The 24,225-nt window shown below is 41.1% G+C and overlaps 1 protein-coding gene across 1 annotated transcript in view; it reads left to right on the top strand.

Moving 5' to 3' along the window:
- The window catches only part of LOC129863618 (calcium-binding mitochondrial carrier protein SCaMC-2-like), a 32,700-nt gene that overhangs the window by 1,877 nt on the left and 6,598 nt on the right, over positions 1-24,225 (top strand). Inside the window, exons 2-7 of the mRNA XM_055935732.1 lie at positions 18,730-18,856; positions 19,166-19,253; positions 20,244-20,355; positions 21,502-21,660; positions 22,346-22,498; positions 22,780-23,055. Coding sequence (XP_055791707.1) covers positions 18,730-18,856; positions 19,166-19,253; positions 20,244-20,355; positions 21,502-21,660; positions 22,346-22,498; positions 22,780-23,055 — 915 coding nt within the window. The remainder of the gene's footprint in view (positions 1-18,729; positions 18,857-19,165; positions 19,254-20,243; positions 20,356-21,501; positions 21,661-22,345; positions 22,499-22,779; positions 23,056-24,225) is intronic.

Here is a 24,225-nt window from a genome sequence, read left to right on the forward strand (position 1 = left end):
AAAAGTTTGAAACCACAAACTCTTCCGATAGCTGGCCGCCTGGCCAAACTGAGCAATCGGGGGAGAAGGGCCTTGGTCAGGGAGGTGAGCAAGAACCTAGAGTTCCTCTGGCGATGAGAAAACCTTCCAGAAGGACAACCATTTCTGCAGCACGCCACCAATCAGGCCTTTATGGTAGAGTGGCCAGACGAAAGCCACTCCTCAGTAAAAGGCACATGACAGCCCGCTTGGAGTTTGCCAAAAGGCACCTAAAGACTCTCAGACCATGAGAAACAAGATTACCTGGTCTGATGAAACCAATATTGATTTTTTTGGTTTGAATGCCAAGCGTCACGTCTGGAGGAAACCTGGCACCATCCCTACGGTGAAGCATGGTGGTGGCAGCATAATGCTTTGGGGATGTTCTTCACTGGCAGGGACTGGGATACTAGTCAGGATCGAGGCAAAGATTAACAGAGCAAAGTATAGAGATCATTGATGAAAACCTGCTCCAGAGCCATCAGGACCTCCGAATGAGGCAAAGGTTCACCTTCAAACAGGACAACGACCCTAAGCACACAGCCAAGACAACGCAGGAGTGGCTTCAAGACAAGTCTCTGAATGTCTTTGTGGCCCAGCCAGAGCCCAGACTTGAACCCGATATACCATCTCTGGAGAGACCTGCAGCAACGCTCCTCATCCAACCTGACAGAGCTTGAGAGGATCTGCAGAGAGAAATGGGAAAAACTCCCCAAATACAGGTGTGCCAAGCTTGAAGTGTCATACCCAAAAAGACTTGAGGCTGTAATCGCTGCCAATGGTGCTTCAACAAAGTACTGAGTTAAAGGGTCTGAATACTTATGTAAATGTGATATTTCTGTTTTTTATTGACTACATTAGCAAAAATGTCTAAACCTGCTTTTGCTTTTTCATTATGGGATAGTGTGTTTAGATTGAGGGGGGAAACAATTTTAACCAATTTTAGAATAAGGCTATAATGTAACAAAAAATGTGGAAAAAGTCAAGGGGTCTGAATACTTTCCGAATGCACTATATCTTTCTAAAGATTAATAACTTGAAGGTGAAACACAATAAGTTCAAGCAAGCTAATTAACACTGTGACAGGAATAACTGATTTAATGTTGACTCCCTGTTCAGTGTTTACATAATAATCTATTCTATAACTATGGGCAAAAGCTAGTAAGTAAAGCAGTAGTCACCAACTGTTTCTGAGTCTATCACTTTCGGGTCGTTAAAAACCAAGCCAAGATTTACCACTCAGATTAACTTGTTAAAATATGACTTAAAAAGTGTTCACCTACGCAACATTACCCTAATAAAAACTGTTCTGTAGGAATGAGGTTTGTGCAGTAGCCTAATTGCTTGACCTGACAATATTGTTATTCTCAGACCATATTATATTTCAAAACTTAAATAAATCAGTTTTACTAAAGAGGCACAGCTGAGCATAAATACAAATAATTAGCTTTTTTGTTTTACTGGATTTTTCTCATGGTCAGTCTCAGGGAATGGAGGGATAGAGCAGCAGAGGGCCTCTCTCTCACAGTCCCTGCTCTCTCTCCCGTCCTCAAGTGAGACTGACCAGAGAGAGTGGGCACCGTCCTGCACGATGTTGAAACTCAAGTTGCACTGCATTATTTTTGCCTCATGCACAAATATTCCTTGATATTAAAATAGAAATGATGAGCCGCAAATAATAAAACGCAGGCTTATCAATAGGCTACATTTGGCTGCTCATTCCTTGCAGCTGCAGTGTGTTGGTTGGTTATAGGGAGAAGCATGTTTTATGGTTCGTGAAAGTGTTAACAGTGCTTAAAAACTTCAACATGAACTCAGTCATAAAAAGAGCAGCTCTAGCTAGCAACTTACCTTGGCTCCTTGCTGAACACAGTCTCCTCGTGGAGTGCAATGTAATCGGCCATAATCGGCGTCCAAAAATGCAGATTACCGATTGTTATGAAAACGAATTAATTGGCCAGGTCGACCTCTAAAAGAGACGCATACAAAGCTCTCCCTCGCCCTCCATTTGGCAAATCTGACCATAATTCTATCCTCCTGATTCCTGCTTACAAGCAAAAATTAAAGCAGAAAGCACCAGTGACTAGATCAATAAAAAGTGGTCAGATGAAGCAGATGCTAAGCAACAGACCTGATTTGCTAGCACAGACTGGAAAATGTTCCGGGATTCCTCCAATGGCATTGAGGAGTACACCACATCTGTCATTGGCTTCATCAATACGTGCATCGATGACGTCGTCCCCACAGTGACCGTACGTACATACCCCAACCAGAAACCATGGATTACAGACAGCATCCGCACTGAGCTAAAGACGAGAGCTGCCGCTTTCAAGGAGCGGGACTCTAACCCGGAAGCTGATAAGAAATCGCTATGCCCTTCGACGAACCATCAAACAGGCAAAGCGTCAATACAGGACTAAGACTGAGTCATCTGATGAGCGTCAGAGACGGTGTAGTATGTGGCAGGGCCTGCAAACCATTAGACTACAAAGGGAAGCACAGCCGAGAGCTGCACAGTGACACGAGCCTACCGGAGGAGCTAAACTACTTCTATGCTCGCGTCGAGGCAAATAACACTGAAACATGCATGAGAGCACCACCTGTACCGGATGACTGTGTGATCACGCTCTCCAAAGCCGATGCAAGTAAGACCTTTAAACAGGTCAACATTCACAAGGCCGCAGGGTCAGACGGATTACCAGGACGTGTACTGCGAGCATGCGCTGACCAACTAGCAAGTGTCTTCACTGAAATTTTCAACCTCTCCGTGTCCGAGTCTGTAATACCAACATGTTTTAAGCAGACCACCAAGGTAACCTGTCTAAATGACTACAGACCTGTAGCGTTCACTTCTGCAGCCATGAAGTGCTTTGAAAGGCTGGTAATTGCTCACATCAACATCTCAAAAACCCTAGACCCAATCCAATTTGCATACCGCCCCAACAGATCCACAGATAATGCAGGCTCTATTGCACTCCACAATGCCCTTTCCCACCTGGACAGAAGGAACACCTACGTGAGAATGATATTCATTGACTACAGCTCAGCGTTCAAGCTCATCAATAAGCTAAGGACCCTGGGACTAAACACCTCCCTCTGCAACTGGATCCTGGACTTCCTGATGGGCCGCACCCAGGTGGTAAGGGTAGGTAACAACAATGACTGCCCGGCCAGGCACGACTCCAATACCATCATTAAATTTGCCGATGACACAACAGTGGTAGGCCTGATCACAGACAACAACGAGACAGCTGATAGGGAGGAGGTCAGAGACCTGGCCGTGTGGTGCCAGGACAACAACCTCTCCCTCAACGTGATCAAGACAAAGGAGATGATTGTGGACTACAGGAAAAAGAGGACCAAGCACGCCCCCATTCTCATCGACGGGGCTGCAGTGGAGCAGGTGGAGAGTTCCTTTGTGTCCACATCACCAACAAACTAACATGGTCCAAGCACACCATGACAGTCGTGAAGCGGGCGCGACAAAACCTATTCCCCCTCAGGAGACTGAAAAGATTTGGCATGGGTCCTCAGATCCTCAAAATGTTCTACAGCTGGCACATCGAGAGCATCCAGACTGGTTGAATCACTGCCTGGTATGGCAACTGCTCGGCCTCCGACCGCAAGGCACTATAGAGGGTAGCGCAGGCCATAAGACTCCAGAACTTCTAGTCAAATGGCTACCCAGACTATTCACCCCCCCTCCCCTCACCACTGCCACTCTGTTGTCATCTATGCATAGTCACTTTAACTCAACCTACATGTACATACTACCTCAACTAACCGGTGCTCCCGCACATTGACTCTGTACGGGCACTCCCCTGTATATATTGTTATTTTTTACTGCTTATTACTTGTTATTTTTCTCATTTTTATCCATATTTTTTTTAAACTGCACTGTCGGTTAGGGGCTCGTAAGTAAGCATTTACACTGTAAGGTCTACACCTGTTGTATTCGGCGCATGTGACTAAACATTTGATTTGCCTGTTGGACTTCACTAGAATATTTTAATTTTGTTTGTAACTTGTTGTATGAGTAGTTGTCTCCTCACTGCTGTGAGAACCACTCGTTCCTTGTCCAACTATCTTTAATTATCTCCAATTTCCCCCATATTCCCTCGAGGGAACCCCTTGTACCCTCTTGTTTATCTTCCTCTTGTATTTCCTAACCTCTACTTCTCCTGTGAGATGGTCTCCTAGCGCCTGATCAGTCGCCATCCTCAGCACCAGATCTGATGGACATGAGTCATGACTGGCTGCCAGTGTCAACTCCCTAGTTCTGTAACTATTACTTCATGGCCAGAAATGTGTAGGAGGACAAATCTATTTTTGGATGGCAATTTAAGAAGGTATTATCTTTATCTTAAAGTAAATCCTGGCAAAGCTGACATTCTTGAAGAAATACAATTGTCTTGTGTTAGTAGCTTAGGCCTACACACAACAATGGATGTCAGTTTGCCATAAACCCAAATCAGCAGACAGACACAAACGCCAAATGAAAAAAGTGAATCCTCTAACTGAAAAAAAAAAATAAACAACCTGGGTATAATCATTTTGGTTCAAATAAGTGAATGTGCTTGTAAAATAAGAGTAGCCTAATTTAAAGAGGGGTGTTCAAAGAGCGGTGTTGTATGAAACCTTGATAATTCAGATGGTGTTACTGGACAATTCCACTGTAAAACAATAGTGCCGACTGATTTCTTACTTAAAATGTATTCCAAACAAAAAACACTGATTTCAAACTTTAACAAACCATACAACTCTAAGGACTACTTTTAACAATTTACATTGAACATTTTACAAAAAGCATTTACTGGAAGAACTGTGCAAATGCATAGTTCGGTAACAGAATTTTGGGGAAATCTTATATATTTTTATGGGAACACATTTTCTAAAAACTCTTAAATATCTGCTCAGAATCTAGATTCAAAGATGTCTGCTGAAGGAATGGGGTGTCAGCTTTGACATAACAGAGTTTGAGAATCTATTTTGGTTATTGAACTATACAGCAAGTGAAGTGGATTTACACCAGTAACATATTTGTTGTAAAATAATTTCATCATGGGTCCATGATCTGTACTACACAGAAAAGCATTATTATGGATATGAATGTCATTCTCTTTATGGTGATGTGCCCTAAATAGGTACGCAAAAAGGTAGAAATGTGCAATATCCTCCTGGGAATATTATTCTACACACTGGCTGTTCTTTTAATGAGCTCTGCCACCAAACAAAACCACATTTGGTAGCCTATCTGAAACAATCATAGACATCAATGTTTCACAAGTTTGACATCAAAGCACAGCACAGTAGAGTATAGTCAAGTAGAGTATAGTTCAGTACAATAAAGTATAGTACATTATAGTGTACTTAACTTGTGTGCTCTATAAGACTAACGTAGTGAACTATACTTTTCTTTACTGTACAAACGTTGTGAAACAGACGTCTATGATTGGTTCAGATTTGGTCTCGTCTAGATCGGTCCAAGTGTGAACCAGTCATGGAGGTCTATGTTTGGGCCAAATGAAGTAGTAGAAATCAAGGCTGGTCCGGACCGGACCAAAAAAACAACGCCTGTGGATGTTGAAATCAAGGCCAGGGTGACTGACCTAATTTCATCTACCTTTCAACGTCCATGGACGTCCGGTGTCGGTTGGTGCTCAGTGGGTGAGGATGCTGGTTACAGTAACTGGAACGAGAGGGGGCTCATGGGTAGGAGTCCGTAAGAGCAGGGAGAGGTTGTCCAGACTTTTCACACTCTTGCTTTGACCACCAGACGACTAAGAAATTTCCCAATTTGTCAACTTCATATTCATCATCGTCAGCACGACCCCAACATCCATGGTTGATGTGGCAGCCTTGGTAGTTTACTCCTGTAATTTCTCAATAATTATTTGTTTCAAGTGTTTGTTTGTTTGCGTTGTTTTTAAAATCAACCTTAAAAACAATATTGATAACTATTCAAGTTTTGAATACAGACATTTTGGTTATCAACATTGAATTGGTTTGGATATTTGACTACTTCTCCAATCAACTAGCTAGTTGTTTTGATTTGAGAAACCAGCTTAGATCTTCCCAGATCATCTCATCGCCTGGAGCCAAGGACCATTGTGTTTTTCATGTGTGCGGTTTTCTGTACATTGTTTCGGAATGGTTGCTTCAACTGCTGGACAGAGTTTTTGTTATTTTTACCAGAGGACTTTTAGCTGCTTTTGATGTGCTTCTCAGCTGTGGTAACTATGGAATCTAAAGATGCAACTAGACACTGGTAGTGTTGCACGGTATACCAAAACTTTTTTTGATACTAGAACATGAAACAAAAAGGTAGGGGCGTGGATCAGAAAACCAGTCAATATGGTGGTGTGACCACCATTTGTCCCATGCAGCATGACATCCCCTTCGCATAGAGTTGCTGTTGATTGTGGCCAGTTATGGTTTTCATCTGTACATTTTTGTGGAACAGTTTAATTTAATTTATAAGAACTATCTCAAAAGCATTAGCTGTGTTCGAATACTCCTACTAACTGTACTATTTGTGATGTGAATTGAGTATATAATATGCTTATTGGTCATAGTATGGATAAAGTTAGTATGCCAAAAGTTCCCGGATGTCATACTAAATTAGGCAAAATACGAAGTACAGTATACATGCAGTGGACACTATTTCCGTGTTTTTAGGGCCCATAATGCAATTCTTCAGAAAATGGGCGTGGCTTCACAGCGTTTTCAGATTTGAAGAAAATGGCGGAAAATATGTAGCTTAATAACCTGTTGGGGATGGGGGCGCTGTTTAGACTACTTATGCTAATTTGGCTAATTTTTTAAACGGCTTCCCACAAAATCCTTGATCGTACAATATGCATATTATTATTATTATTGGATAGAAAACAGTCTATAGTTTCTATAGGAGTTGAAATTTTGTCTCTAAGTGGAACAGAGCCCATTCTACAGCAATTTCCCTGACATGGAGTCAGATTTGAGAAATGTTGGCCACTGTTCTGAAGTCATTTAAAAGGGCACTGTCGTTGCTATGACTATACGGACACTTCTTACGTCTTCCCCTGGATGCCTTTACGTGATGACGATTCCAACGGGGTCGATTGCGCGTTCACAGGCCCTACAAATGAAAAAACCCTGAAGCTAGTCATTCTTTGGGAGCTGCGTCATGAGCCAAGAGGACACCGGCGCGCACTTGTTCCAAGCGTTAGTTTAGCCTGTTATATTTCTCCGGTCATCTTTTCACTCGTTATAGGAGTTAAAAACATCATAAGGTAGTTAATTTAAAGCGTTTTATAGCAATTTATATCCGTTTAGTGCGATTTTGGGACATTTATTTTTGCAACGATGTGAAAAGTTGGGCACGCTTTTCAGTTCATCCCGAACGCAGTTGACATTTCCACATGGCAAGAGGACAGCTTTCCACCAAAAGACGATTTCTCCCAAGAAAGGATCCTTTGCCCAAGATACTGATGGAAGAACAGCTCAAGGTAGGACATTTTTATTATGATAAATCGTGTTTCTGTCGAAACATTTTAGTGGCTTAGGACGCCATGTTTTTTGACGTAGCTTCGCTTGGCGCAAACTGTATTGAAAAGTAAGGATAAATTAAAAAATGTAATAACGCAATTGTATTAAGAATTAAATTGTCTATCAATCCCTGTCCACCCTGTATTTTTTAGTCACGTTTATGAGTATTTATGTAAAGAGTAGATCACTGTCTAAGTGGCGCAAGGACATTTTCTGACCAACTGAGCTACATTTCACATTGTCTAACCATGATTTTGGGGGCTAAATATAAACATTTTCGATCAAACTGTATATGCATGTTGTAATGTGATGTTACAGGAGTGTCATCGGAAGAATTCTGAGAAGGTTAGTGAAAAAATTAATATCTTTTGGCGATGTTGACTTTTATCGCTCACTTTGGCTAGAATCAATGCTGGGCTGCTAATTGCTATGTGCTAAGCTAATATAACGATTTATTGTGTTTTCGCTGTAAGACACTTAGAAAATCTGAAATATTGTCTGTATTCACAGGATCTGTGTCTTTCGATTCGTGTATGCTGTGTATTTTTACGAAATGTTTGATGATTAGTAGTTAGGTAAACACGTTGCTCATTGTAATTATTCTAGTCCATTTGTGATGGTGGGTGCAATTGTAAACTATGAAGTCTACCTGAAATATGCACTTTTTTCTAACAAAACCTATCCCATACCATAAATATGTTATCAGACTGTCATCTAATGAGTTTTTTTGTTGGTTAGGGGCTATAAATATCTTAGTTTAGCCGAATTGGTGATGGCTACTGGTGTTGGTGGACAAATAAAAGATGGTGGATTATGCTAATGTGTTTTTAGGTAATAGATGTACATCTTTACATATTGTGTCTTCCCTGTAAAACATTTTAAAAATCGGAAATGTTGACTGGATTCACAAGATCTGTGTCTTTCATTAGCTGTATTGGACTTTAATGTGTGAAAGTTAAATATTTTAAAAAAATATTTTTTTTGAATTTCGCGGCACTGGTTTTTCAGTGGGGGGGGGGGGGGGGGGTGTGCCGCTAGCGCCACGCTGATCCTAGACAGGTTAAGTCCAACGAGCGGATACAAATTCATTGCTTTAACTAATTATGACAAATGTTAGGAAAATATTGAGTAATGTAATGACTTTTCATAAGTTACTTTACACGTTATTTTGGCTGACAATTTTCTAGCTACGCTATCCTTACAAACCGCATAGCATTACAGCAGTATGTACCGGTATGTTAGCTAGTTAACGTTAGTTGGCTACTAATACATCGAACTTGCCAGGCAGAATTATTAACTATCTGCTATCTAACCAACGTTAAGTGACTTGATTATTCACATCATTCTTGGCTAAGTGGTATGGTCATTGTGTGTTTCAAACGGACATGGTTCATTCTGGCTATCTACTCAGATTTCAGAGCACTCTCACACAGAATAACGGATGACTTTACGAACGCTCAACACCTGTTGAATATGGCTGGTATCAGAAAAGGTCTGCAAAAAAAAAGCGTCATTAAATTGTTGCCAGCAGCACATAGTCACCAACGCTCTGGATAACCAGATCTGCTAGGGAAAGTAAAATGGTCAGAGTGAGGTGTTCTCTCATTTGTGTCTGGCAGTAGCTAGCCAACATTAGCCAGTTAGCTTGAGTGCTTGACTGCCGTTGAACGCTCGGATCAGCCCTACTCCTTGACCAGAGCGTCCAGTGTGCCCTTTGAACGCTACGAGAGGGAAACACTGATTTTACGAATGGACAATCTGACAATGCTCTGGATTTACGAACGCCCGGATCTCACTCTATCACTCCAGATTGAATTTACAAACACACCCGAAATCGTAAAATGTTTAGCTAGTCATTTGTTACACTAACAAGCTAGCAAAAGGTTCCATAGCAACAGCAGCATCTTCCGGTAGACAGTCAATGCTCTAGTATGCTCAACTGAAACAATACAGTTTGTTTAGAGTATACTAAAATTAAGTATATAGTATACAGTACCAGTCAAAAGTTTGGACACACACTCATTCCAGGGTTTTTCTTATTTGAACTATTTTCTACATTGTAGAATAAATAGTGAAGACATCAAAACTATGAAATAACACACATTGAATCATGTAGTAACCAAGTGTAAAATCTAAATATATTTTATATTTGAGATTCTTCAAAGTAGCCACCCTTTGCCTTGATGACAGCTTTGCACGCTCTTGGCATTCTCTCAACCAGTTTCCTGTGGTAGTCAGCTGGAATGTATTTCGATGAACAGGTGTGCCTGTTAATTTGTGGAATTTCTTTCCTTGATGCGCTTCAGCTAATCAGTTGTGTTGTGACAAGGTAGTGTGGTATATAGAAGATAGACCTATTTGGTAAAATACCAAGTCGATATTATGGCAAGAACAGCTCAAATAAGCAAAGACAAACGACAGACCATCATTACTTTAAGACATGAAGGTCAGTCAAAACATTTCAAGAATGGCCTCCCGGGTGGCGCAGTGGTCTAGGGCACTGCATCGCAGCGCTAGCTGCGCCACCAGAGACTCTGGGTTCGCGCCCAGGCTCTGTCGCAGCCGGCCGCGACCGGGAGGTCTGTGGGGCGACGCACAATTGGCCTAGCGTCGTCCGGGTTAGGGAGGGTTTGGCCGGTAGGGATATCCTTGTCTCATCGCGCACCAGCAACTCCTGTGGCGGGCCGGACCGGGCGCAGTGCGCGCTAACCAAGGGAGCCAGGTGCAACTGCACATGGGGACAAAGATTGTACTTTTTGGAGAAATGTCCTCTGGTCTGATGAAACAAAAATTGAACTGTTTGGCCATAATGACCATCGTTATGTTTGGAGGGAAAAGGGGGAGGCTTGCAAGCCGAAGAACACCATCTCAATCGTGAAGCACGGGGGTGGCAGCATCATGTTGTGGGGTGCTTTGCTGCAGGAGAGACTGGTGCACTTCACAAAATAGATGGCATCATGAGGGATGAAAAATATGTGGATATATTGAAGCAACATCTCAAGACATCAGTCAGGAAGTTAAAGCTTGGTCGCAAATGGGTCTTCCAAATGGACAATGATCCCAAGCATACTTCCAAAGTTGTGGCAAAATGGCTTAAGGACAACAAAGTCAAGGTATTGGAGTGGCCATCACAAAGCTCTGACCTCAATCACATAGAAAATCTGTGGGCAGAACTGAAAAAGTATGTGCGAGCAAGGAGGCCTACAAACCTGACTCAGTTGCACTAGCTCTGTCAGGAGGAATGGACCAAAATTCACCCAACCTGTTGTGGGAAGCTTGTGGAAGGCTACCCAAAACATTTGACCCAAGTTAAACAATTTAAAGGCAATGCTGCCAAATACTAATTGAGTGTATGTAAACTTCTGACCCACTGGGATTGTGATGAAAGAAATAAAAGCTGAAATCATTCTCTCTACTATTATTCTGACATTTCACATTCTTAAAGTAAAGTGGTGATCCTAACTGACCTAAAACAGGGAGTTTTTACTAGGATTAAATGTCAGGAATTGTGAAACACCTTCGCAAAATACATTAAAACTCAGTTTATGTAAACTTCCGACTTCAACTGTATATACTCCAATTTAGGCACTCTTTCTCTTCGATAGGAAGATGAAGTAATAGGGTAATAAACCATCATTTCTGACCTCAACACCTCATTTTCCTAATCCAAAAATGTCCACTCGTATCCCTTATAGCAATCCTGTGACTTCCTCCAGTCTAACCAGCACATTCCAAAGCCATCTGGCTCCTACAGCTAACCATTATCTTCTGAGTAATATTGCACTAATAATCTGACCGCTATTACAAAAAATGTCCACCTCTTATCGTTGGCTATACTTGTGCAAGTTATTTTGTTTAATTTAATCTGGTCTTCCAATTGCACCAAATAATAAATTGTAAATTCATAATTTTTATTAATAACTTTTTGTTATTTAACCAGATATCATATGATATCTGGTTAAATAACAGTCAGCAATGCATTATCCTCAGAACCCCAGAACCTCCTTGAAATTTGAATGTGCTTCATCCACTGTCCTTACTTGGTCTATTGGTCTTTCATAGGGGTCAAATATGACCATAATGATCACTGCCAACAAAGTATCTAAACCAATTAATTTGATAACCATGAGTTTGACATTCATTTAAGTGCTTTGTAACTTAATCCAATGGCAATGATGTCAGACTTCAGTAAACTCTGCCACAGGCTTTGGTACATGAGCGAGAGGCTAGACTTTGTTCATACTCTTGACACTGAACTGGTTCTTAACTTCTCTAGGATAGGGGGCAGCATTTTCACGTTTGGATGAAAAGCATACCCAAATTCAACTGCCAGCTACTCATCCCCAGAAGATAATATATTCATATTGTTAGTAGATTTGGATAGAAAACACTCTGAAGTTTCTAAAACTGTTTGAATCATGTCTGTGAGTATAACAGAACTTATTTAGCAGGCGAAACCCCGAGGACAAACCATTCAGATTTTTTTTGTTTTTGAGGTCACTCTTTTCACTGAGTTTTCATTGGGAAACCAGATTTCTAAGGGACCTGCTTGCAGTTCCTACCGCTTCCACTGGAGGTCAACAGTCTTGAGCAATTGGTTGTTATTCCTTTGTGTAATGAAGAAGTAGGGCCATCTTGAACGAGAGTCACTTGAAGTGTCCTGTTAGATAGAAGCGCGTGACCAGAAAGCTAGCTATAGTTGGTTTTAATCCTGTATTGAACACAGATCACAGAATTTTTTTGGCAAACTTTACAGGTAACCTTAGATATTTTGTAGTCACGTTTGAGCAAGTTGGAACCGGTGTTTTTCTGGATCAAACGCGCCAAATAAATAGACATTTTGGATATATATCGACGGAATTAATCGAACAAAGGGACCATTTGTGATGTTTATGGGACATATTGGAGTGCCAACAACAGAAGCTCGTCAAAGGTAAGGCATAAATAATATTTGTATTTCTGCGTTTTGTGTCGCGCCTGCAGGGTTGAAATATGCTTATCTCTCTTTGTTTACAATGGTGCTAACTCAGATAATAGCATCGTTTTCTTTCGCCGAAAAGCCTATTTGAATTCTGACTTGTTGGCTGGATTCACAACCAGTGTAGCTTTAATTTGGTATCTTTCATGTGTGATTTAATGAAAGTTAGATTTTTATAGTAATTTTTATAGTAATTAATTTGAATTTGGCGCTCTGCATTTTCTCTGGCTTTTTGCCAAGTGAGACAGTAGCGTCCCGTCTAAACTCAAATTTTTGGATATAAATATGAACTTTACCGAACAAAACATACATGTATTGTGTAACATGAAGTCCTATGAGTGTCATCTGATGAAGATCATCAAAGGTTAGTGATTCATTTTATCTCTATTTCTGCTTTTTGTTACTCCTCTCTTTGGCTGGAAAAATGGCTGTTTTTCTGTGGCTATGTACTGACCTAACATAATCGTTTGGTGTGCTTTCGCCGTAAATCCTTTTTGAAATCAGACATGTTGGCTGGATTCACAACAAGTGTAGCTTTAATTTGGTGTGATTTCATGAAAGTTTGATTTTTATAGTAATATATTTGAATTTGTCACTGCATTTTTACTGGCTTTTGGCCAAGTGGGATGTTAGCGTCCCACATATCCTAGAGAAGTTAAGAGTATTAAATTATTCCAGGCTAGATCAGGGGTTTGGCAGGTATCCATCAGCGAATTACCATGCACAGACACTTCCTGTGGAACGAGGTGTCTAAAAAAAACTTCTAGAAACAGACAGGATTAATGCATTGCTTGATATTTGCTTGTGGTCAAAATAACTTAACTTGAATGAATTCTGAGGAATGTGTAAGAAAATGGCGCAATAGTTAATCGAAGTGTCAACTACTGGACTTCGAACTAATTTCCTTAATCGCTAGGACTTATGTACTTCCTCAATAATTTGGCCTTTACCTGGAAAATTCTCTCTTTTATAAACAACTGGTGGACATAGGTCCACTTTTCCTTTCCAATCTGCCCCAACGTTTTCGCTTGCAGAAATAATAGCCAACTTGTGCACATGGATGAGTTTATCTTATGTTCAGTCAAAGGTGTCTCCTTCTTTCTGAGGGTAAACAAACAATTTTTAAAGGTGCTACACCCAAGGCAAAGGGTGGCTTTGAAGAATCTCAAATATAAAATATATTTTGATTTTAACACTTTTTTGGTTCACTATATTATTCTTCAATTAAGAAAATGGTTTATAAAAAAAAAAGAAAAAAAAAAGAAGAATGAGTGTGTGTGTGTCCAAACTTTTGACTGGTACTGTACATATTATGTAAATTGCTTCTCCTTGAATTTTCATCAATCAGAAAAGCCTCTAAGGTAACTAAGGGTTACTCTTTTATCTGTCCACTAACATGTTCCCTAAAGGTCAGTAGTTCAGATATTGCCTAATTGAGCTTGCCTACGCCCACTGATAAACTCCTCACCCAACATTCATAACTGTGAGTGAAGATTGACTGTACAAGATACAATACTCAAATCCCTGAGCAGATCTGAGGCCTAGCTTTCCCTATCAATAGAGGGTCTTCCCCTTCCTTGGCTCAGAGCCCATTGTGGTAGAGGTTAATGCATCCCATCCATTTCTCAAGGATGATTTAAAAATATATATATTTAAGTGTCACAAAAGTTAGAATCAGAGGACTCAAAATACTGTGTTGAAATGTTTAGGGAGGAAGTGGGTAAAATTGACTGGTCACCTGTGCTGGATAGTGTAGTGGTAGGCAGTGCCTGGGAAGCCTTTAAATGTAGATTCCTTGATGTGGTGAATGTGATTGCTCCGATTGGACGGGTCAAGGTAAAGCAGAGATCTAGCTCTTGGTTTAATCATGAGATTCTAGAATCTATCCAAGCAAGGAATGAGGCCTTTAAGAAATGTAAGAACTCTCAAGAGCAGCCTGATTTTGTCCTATATAAACATCACAGAGCAGGATGGATGAAGCTAAGAGGGATTACTTTACTGAGAAAATATGAGAGAAAAAATGACCCCTAAAAAGCTTTGGAAATCATTTAAGGAACTAGGTAGTATTAACAACAACAAAAAACTAATCAGTATTGGACTGAACATGGAGATGGTATATGAAAAAGCAGAGGTTGCCAATGAATTCAACTCTTTTTCTTTCTTTTTTTTTTTATTCTGTTGCCAGCAAGCTGGTTAGCAAGCTACCCACCAGTTCTGGTTTGTATGGAAACAAACAAGTGAAAAAGTATTATGCAGAGTTAGGGGTTCAGCCATACTCTTTTTCTATTTCAAAGGTAGCAACAGCCAAAATAGTCAGTATGCTAGCAGAGCTTAAATGCCCCAAAGCCACAGGCCTGGATAATATTCCTGCAAGGTTTCTCAGATTCTGCTGAGCAAATTGGCCTTTGTATTACAGATATCGTTAATCTCTATTGAACAGGGCTTCTTTCCCAGAGACATGAAGCAAGCTAAAGTTATACCTCTGTATAAGAAGGGGATAAAGTCTGACCCTGGGAATTATAGGCCTGTATCTATCTTCAGTGTAACATCAAAGATCCTGGAGAGAGTTGGGCTTGAGCAAATTTATGAATATGTCAACAAACAAAGTCTAATGTATGATTTTCAGTTGGGTTTTAGAAAAACATACTCCACTGATTCATGTCTTCTTTACTTCACTGACTTCATCAGGAAAGAGATTGATGAGGGAAATCTGTGTGGAATAGTACTAATTGACCTACAAAGTAGAGGTCGACCGATTTATGATTTTTCAACGCCGATACCGATTTATATAAATGACAATTACAACAATACTGAATGAACACTTATTTTAACTTAATATAATACATAAATAAAAATCAATTTAGCCTCAAATAAATAATGAAACATGTTCAATTTGGTTGAAATAATGCAAAAACAAAGTGTTGGAGAAGAAAGTAAAAGTGCAATATGTGCCATGTAAAAAAGCTAACGTTTAAGTTCCTTGCTCAGAACATGAGAACATATGAAAGCTGGTGGTTCCTTCTAACATGAGACTTCAATATTCCAAGGTAGGAGGTTTTAGGTTTTAGTTAATATAGTATTTATAGGACTATTTCTCTCTATACCATTTGTATTCCATATACCTTTGACTATTGGATGTTCTTATAGGCACTTTAGTATTGCCAGTGTAACAGTATAGCTTCCGTCCCTCTCCTCGCTCCTACCTGGGCTCGAACCAGGAACACATCGACAACAGCCACCCTCGAATCAGCGTTACCCATGCAGAGCAGGGGGAATAACTACTCCAAGTCTCAGAGCGAGTGACGTTTGAAACGCTATTAGCGCGCACCCCGCTAACTAGCTAGCCATTTCACATCGGTTACACCAGCCTAATCTCGGGAGTTGATAGGCTTGAAGTCATAAACAGCTCGATGCTTGAAGCACAGTGAAGAGCTGCTGGCAAAACGCATGAAAGTGCTGTTTGAATGAATGCTTACGAGTCTGCTGTTGCCTACCATCACTCAGTCAGACTGCTCTATCAAATATCAAATCATAGACTTAATTATAACACACAGAAATACAAGTCTTTGGTCATTTATATGGTCGAATCCGGAAACTATCATTTCGAAAACAAAAGTCTATTATTATCGCATACCCTGACTGCGTGCAATGAACGCAAGAGAAGTGACACAATTTCACCTGGTTAATATTGCCTGCTAACCTGGATTTCTTTTAGTGAAATATGCAGGTTTAAAAAAATATATACTTCTGTGTATTGATTTTAAGAAAGGCATTGATGTTTATGGTTAGGTACACGTTGGAGCAACGACATTTCCGCGAATGCGCACCGCATCGATTATATGCAACGCAGGACACGCTAGATAAACTAGTAATATCATCAACCATGTGTAGTTAACTAGTGATTATGATTGATTGATTGTTTTTTATAAGGTAAGTTTAATGCTAGCTAGCAACTTACCGTGGCTTCTTACTGCATTCGCGTAACAGGTAGGCTCCTCGTGGAGTGCAATGAGGCAGGTGGTTAGAGCGTTGGACTAGTTAACTGTAAGGTTGCAAGATTGAATCCCCGAGCTGACAAGATAAAAATCTGTCGTTCTGCCCCTGAACAAGGCAGTTAACCCACCGTTCCTAGGCCGTCATTGAAAATAAGAACGTGTTCTTAACTGACTAGCCTAGTTAAATAAAGGTGTAAAAAAAAAAAATGGTGTCCAAAAATAACCATTCCGATTGTTATGAAAACTTGAAATCGGCCCTAATTAATCGGCCATTCCGACTAATCGGTCGACCTCTACTACAAAGGCCTTTGATACAGTTAACCACTGTCTCCTAATCTCCAAAATGGAGGCACTGGGGTTAAGCACCATCAATTTAGGCTGGGTAAAGTCTTATTTATCAGGTAGAAAGCAAGTAGTAGAGGTTAGTGCGTCACTGTCTCAGGCAAAACCAATGAGTTGTGGCGTTCCGCAGGGGAGCGTGCTTGGGCCTCTAATGTTTTTACTGTATATTAACGATATGAAAGATGCTTGTTCTTGCCGTCTTTTCCTTTATGCGGATGACTACACTTCTGGTGTTTCACAAAAGTAAACTATGTTGGAGAGCATACTTAGCACAGAGCTTACTAACATTAGCAAATGGCTTGGAGATAATAAGCTATCTCTGCACTTAGGTAAAACTGAGGCAATTATTTTGGGATCCAGACCTACATTGAGTAGGTCCTCTGAAATCAGAGTGGAGTTAGGTGGTGAGGTGCTGACTACTAAAACCTCTGTTAGCTACCTGGGATGTATCCTTGATGGAAGTTGAGGTGTGAGCATGGCCAATAAAGTTCTAGGGAAGGTTAATGCCAGGACTAAGTTTTTGGCTAGAAAGTCCAAACTGCTTGATAAGGACTCCATGAAAGTACTAGCCACAGCCCTCATTCAATGCCATTTTGACTACGCTAGTACTTCCTGGTTTGGGGGCTTATCTAAACTTATGATGGGGAAGCTCCAGATAGCCCAAAATAAGCTGATCAGGGTAGTATTGAAGGTGAGTCCACGTACCCACATAGGCAGGAGCTGCTTTCGGGAACTTAACTGGCTGCCTGTTGAGGCTAGGGTGCCCAAGATTAGACTGTTTGGTTTACAGGAGTATTTATGGTTCTGCGCCCAGATATCTAACTAATTAAATTAAATCAAATCTTATTTATTTTCCTCGTGTTAGGGATGCACACAATCACAGCACCAGATCAGGTGTTGCTGATGTGTGCTTATGCAGGTTCAGGAGTAATGCTGGGAAAGGGTACTTTCTTGTATACTGGAGCCTCAGAATGGAATGAGTTGCATCTGCCCATAAAAACAATGTCCTCTGGGCAGCTTTAAAAATAAAGTAAAATATGTTTGTCTTCTGTGCCCATGTGAATAACCCCTACGATGTAACTGCAATGAGAGAGATGTTGTTTTTATGTTTTATCTCAATGCCATACTGTGTTTAACTGTGTTCGATCTTGCCTAGCCATCTTGTCTCAAGAGGACCACAATGGAAATAAGTCCCAGGCTTTATTATGTGTTATCCTCCATGATTTTACTCATGTGCATGTATGGCTTTTTCATGTTTTAACAGATTTTTATTTATTTTTTATGGTCGAATTAATAAACTAAATTAAATGGCTTGAACAGCCTGTGTGCTCCTTTAGCTAGGCCTGAGCTAGAGTTCAACGTGCCTGTGATGGTCTAAACCAGGGCTGCCCAATTCCGGTCCTGGAGGGTTTTCATCCTCTCCTTCTAATCAGGGATTAATTAAAACCTGGGACACCAGGTGAGTGCAATTAACTACCAGGTAGAAACAAACTGAAATTTAGGCAGCCCTGGTCTAAACACTCCACACTAATGGAGCAGGTGGACCAGGTGATGTCAACTATGTGACCACTCTGGAGCAAACAAGACCCAGGTGGCTTGTGGTTGTAACCTTCCACTCACTGATCTACACTCCTGTTCTCAAATCACTCAGTCCATGTCTTTGTCTTGGTCTCCTTATCCAAATGTAACAGGCTCACCCTTTGTCATAGTTTTAACTAAACATAGGCTTCAATTTCCACTTGCCTTGAGAATCGTCAATTTTCTTTATAAACTTACAGTTCTATCCTTGCTACTCTTCAGCCCGTATGTAAATTCATATTTGAATTCTTATTGAAGTGTAAAAATCCTCTCCTCCTTATTTTCTGACAGAAAATAGTTAAAGCGGGAGATAAGGACCTGGATGGCCAGCTGGACTTTGAGGAGTTTGTCCACTATCTTAGAGACCACGAAAAGAAGCTCCGGCTGGTCTTCAAAAGCCTGGACAAGAAGAACGATGGTAAGAACACAGAGGGGCCGCATAGGCCGGAGCCACACAACCACTGAATGCTTTCACTATGTTTATCTTAAACCACGGTTTAGCCTACAAAGTGCTATGCTGTACTATTCACTTGGGGGGAAATGATGCATTGGTTTTAGCTGTGCATACACAATGACATTAACTGAGGAAATTCAGCCTTTAGGTCTAATACATTAAGATACTCTTTTATAAGCTGGTAGTAAAAACTTTGATATAATATCCGGTCAGTGAGATCCGGTCAGCCCCTTACGAGTGGCTGATGTTGATGTTTACTCTTTTGCCCCGCAGGTCGTATTGACAAGCAGGAAATCATGCAGTCCCTTCGAGACCTGGGGGTTAACATCTCCGAGCAGCAGGCAGAGAAGATCCTCAAAAGGTAAGGCTGTCAACCTGGGCTGACGTGTCTCACCCAACACTCTTGTCTAAACCATTAGCTCTAACTGTCTGTTTGTGTTAGTCAGTCCAGCATGCATTTTGTCTCTTCTCTACCTCATACTCCCTCTACTTCTTACTCTCTCTTCTTTTTTGCCCCCTTTCTCCATTTCACCTCTAAATCCTGACTGGCGAACCGGTTAGCTAGATGCTTGGATCATCTGGGTATCCCGAGTCCACCAGAACCTTCCACAGAAGTGTTTCCCTCCAAGCACTGGGATACTGCCTGCTAGCCCTGGTCAGAGCTGCCACTCCTATGCTGTCATGGCTTTTTTGGGGATTGGCGTTTTTATAGATATAAGGAAGCACACTTTTTAGGCATATTGGTTAGAGGAGGAAATTATAATTTACTCTGGTTAATATAAACCTAGCTTTATTTTCTTCTCTGACTGAAGTGAAGTGTTGCATCTTTGTTTTAATACCAATATGTAGATCTATTTTTTTGTTTGTTACATATTTAGCCATTTACCATGTCCAATATGGAATCACTGAATCACTAAGATTCCATGATATCCCCCTTCTTTCTTTTTAGTTCTAAATGTGTGTGTGTGCTTCTCCCTGTCCTCTCATTTTCTGTGCCTCCCCTCTCCCTTTTCTCTTTCTCTTTCAACCTCTTGCTGGTCTCAGAATAATGTAGTAAGTAATGGAATCCTCTCCGTCATCCCTTCAATGACTTGTGAAAAGTCCAAATTAAGAAGAGTACTGAATGATTCCCAACACACAAAATGCCCATTTCATGCTTCAATTTGGAAAGGGAAAAAAGCAGCACTTAAAGGCTTTGAACCTTTTATCCAAAAGGTGTGTATGTGTGAGCATACTGCTTCTGAATTCAGGCACACACACACATAGGTGGTCTGGTAAAACAAAAGAGAATATGCGCTGTAAAAAGCTACATTGTAATGGTTCTGGTCTTTTTCTGTTTCTCTGTCAACAGCATGGACAAGAATGGCACGATGACCATCAACTGGAACGAGTGGAGAGACTACCACCTACTGCACCCCGCCAATAACATTCCCGAGATCATCCTGCACTGGAAACACTCAACGGTAAGACTAAGTTAGAAAGACAAACAGCCCTTTTTCTCTCAGGGTTGTTCAAAATAACACGCTTTGTTTTTTTTTTCATCAAGTAAAATCTACCAGGATAGTATGAAACACGTTTGTATAACTGTCTTCAGCTATTAATGCTTTGAATGACAAATACTGTAAACAAAGGAAGGAATTTAAGGGCTGTTTGTCCTTTTTTTCTTTATAGAAAAGCATAGTTGTGTTCATATATTGTTAATGGTCCCACAGACGCTCTCCATGCCCCAGCCATATTAGCCGTCTAGGCCCTGCCTAGGGTTCCCGGAAATACTCCCTAAAGGAGCCAAACGGGTCAATGTGATCCTGCTTAATCCCCTTGAAGAGATCAACTAACCACCTTCCGCTGACGTCAATCAGCAAGCTTTTCCACTACCTGTTAGGCCAGGAGGGCAGACAGCCGTTCCTGTAGATCATAGTGGAGATTCAGTTCACACACTCGTCGTGTTCATAAAGGTCCATTTTTATATTGGAGTGACACGGGACCGTAAGAAGTACTGTCGCTTTCATGAATTAGAGTTTTGGAGCAGGATGCCTTTTTATTTGATTCCCCCGGTGAATGTTATATCCTCATCGGTTCGACCAGCTATCACGGTACGTTTCCGTGTGACACAGGGGGACCTGTTTGAATTGGGAGACTACCACTCTCTAAGTGGACTTGAACTTAAGGGAATTTGAATGGGTTAAAAGCGTCTCTCGCAGCTGAAATACAGTTGGTGCACTCACGATTTGTCGTGACCCCCAACCTCCTTCTAAGAGCTCACAGTTAATGTCAAGAGACATTCCTGTTTAAATTATCATGGGGCACCGACTGGCTGATCCCCTGCAGGAGGTGGAACTGTGTTGTAATACCGGTTTACATACTGAAAACCTGTGATGCTTCTCTGCCTTATTGGACCCCCCTCTACAGTTGTCAAAACAAAGCTTTCAATTATATCCCAATGGGATGCCTATATGTGTTGGCTTCTGATTTCATAATACTGTTGGTCACAGGTTAGAATCAGGAAAATTGACCCACCAGTCCAACAACTTCATATGTCAATCGTGGTACCCCGCTGTGTGTGTGTCGTCCTCCTTCCACTGCCCTGACCTGCTCCTGTCTTTCTGTAGATATTCGATGTGGGGGAGAGTTTGATGGTGCCAGATGAGTTTACAGCCGAGGAAAAGAAGACTGGGATGTGGTGGCGACACTTGGTGGCTGGAGGGGCAGCCGGCGCCGTGTCTCGAACCTGCACCGCACCCCTGGACCGGCTCAAAGTGCTCATGCAGGTAAGGACATGAGAGAATATTTATTTAAAAAACTATTAAAAAAAACTGACCTCAGTTCAGTTAAGAATGAAAAAGGACAAAAACTCCAGTTCTTTTTGTGTTCACACTGCAAGTGAACCCCGATCCTCTTTAATGCAACCATTCTTATCTCACTTGAACTTTAAACAGCCAGTCAGGATATTTGGCTCACATTAAAAACAAGCTTAAAACCTCACCCCACCTTTAGCTTATACACTATTAATAAAACCTATGTATATATCCTATTGCAGAGAGACAATTGCATAAGTCCATAGGACACTTTCTGCTAGTGAGTGCAATTCCACTCATAGCACCCGCAATGATTGAGACGCACAGAACAGAAGCACTCGTGTCAGCAGAAGCCCACTGGGATAGATAACTCAGAGTTCGTTCTTCTTTCTTTATCTTTTCATCCCATGCTCCATCTATCGGTGTCCACTCATTCCCAGTGTTTTTTTTAATGAGCGGATAGATGGAAACAGAGCACTATAACAGTAAAATGACATGAAAACATGAACAATGTGTTGACACATTCCACCAACATCATAGAGAGGAGAAAAAGTGGCTTACGGTTCCTCCTTGTTTCAAGTCAGTTAAAAAACTTGAGTTCACCTGCCAACATGGCGATTGAATGATGTAACGATCTGTCTTACGGTCTCATTGCCAGGTCCACGCCTCCCGTACCAACAGCATGTGCATTTCCGGCGGCTTCACCCACATGATACGCGAGGGCGGTATGAGGTCACTATGGCGAGGCAATGGCATGAACGTCATCAAGATCGCCCCTGAGTCAGCCATCAAGTTCATGGCTTACGAGCAGGTAACCCTATTGTTCAGCACCTTTACTTTAATATGGCGAGACCCTTTCTAGTGCTGTCAAGTTGAAGTCAATGAACGTTTTGGTATTAACCGCTCTGTAGTTTACTGTCCTTCGGCAAAAAAATATTTCCTTCAGACTTTGTCTAGAAAATACTCAGAGGAAATACTACTATAAGCTCCTGTCACTTACCAAGTTGGCCTTGACTACTTCCTCTCATGGCCTCTCACAGTTGAGCTCAAATGCTTTTGAGGACTGTCACTAACCAGAGTTGTGTTGTGCAGATCAAACGTTTGATAGGCAGCAACCAGGAGACACTGGGCATCCTGGAGAGGTTTGTGGCGGGATCTCTGGCTGGAGCCATTGCCCAGAGCAGTATTTACCCCATGGAGGTGTTGAAGACCCGCCTAGCCCTGAGGAAGACAGGCCAGTTCTCTGGCATCGCTGACTGCGCCAAACACATCTTCCGGAAGGAGGGCATGGCCGCCTTCTACAAGGGATACATTCCCAACTTGATAGGCATCATCCCCTACGCTGGCATTGACCTGGCTGTCTACGAGGTGTGTGTGTGTGTGTCAAGGTTTACGTTAGGAAAATGTGACGCCGGACAAGGTGACCGGGTAGATTTAAATTAACCGTCCGTTATGGGAAATTTACGGGACCCATATGCATTAGGTGTGTAACCCATTAGCGTGTTTACCACAGTGCTCAGAATGACAGAAATCACATTTAGATTATGGGTAATGCATCATAACAGAACATGCAACTCCTGTAAAGAAGCCGCCAATTAAACATATTATTCAAACATTTGCCAAAATGCAATTCGTTGGGAAAACAACATTCTAAACAGCGCACCTGATGCGAGCGGTTCCATGAGCCTATGTGACAGATGAAAATCTCAGTTACAAACGGTTGATAATATGACTATGACTGTGCTTCTGGACAACGAAAGAAAGTTGATATGAAAACCAATAGAACAGAAGACAAATGGCATATGAGGAAGTCTTTCAAAGCTTCCCCTAAAGTAAATTGATTTAAATTAGCCCAACATTTTTAATTACTCCTGTCTATTCAAAGTACTTCACCAGAGAGCATGACTTAGCAACATAAGAATCAAGGATCATTAGCTTCTTAAATGTTTTTTGCTGTGGATTGTTTCAAATCACAAGCTTGTATAGGCTTATGCCAATATGGGCAAAACTCGTGGCAATTGGCCAAGTGAAAAGCATCTAAAATATGTGTGAAGATAATGTATCTTGAGTATAATTTAAAATTTTTAGACAAGGGGGGTGGTGTGTGGCGAAGATATAGGGACGTCCCTCTCCAGAATGCACTTAGCTGTCTCTCGCCAATTCTTGCGCATTCATTGTGTGACTTGGTTTTCCCCTTTTTGATAGTTTATTTTTGATAAATTCCCCATTACGTATATGTACAGTAAGCTCAAAGTATTGGGACAGTGACAATTATGTTTTTGTTCTGTACTCCAGCACTTTGGATTTGAAGTGATACGGTGACTGCGAGGTTGAAGTTCAGACTGAACTTTAATTTGAGGGTATTTTCATCTATATTGGGTGAACCGTTTAGAAATTACAGCACTTTTTGTGTGTAATCCCTCCATTTTAGGGGACCAATTGACAAATTGACTTGTGTGTTAATGTGGTAAAAGTTTAGTATTTGGTCCCATATTCTTAACATGCAATGATTACTTCAAGCTTGTGACAAACTTGTTG

Source organism: Salvelinus fontinalis, chromosome 10 (assembly GCF_029448725.1).
Source record: "Salvelinus fontinalis isolate EN_2023a chromosome 10, ASM2944872v1, whole genome shotgun sequence".
In the NCBI taxonomy this organism is placed as follows: Eukaryota; Metazoa; Chordata; class Actinopteri; order Salmoniformes; family Salmonidae; genus Salvelinus; species Salvelinus fontinalis.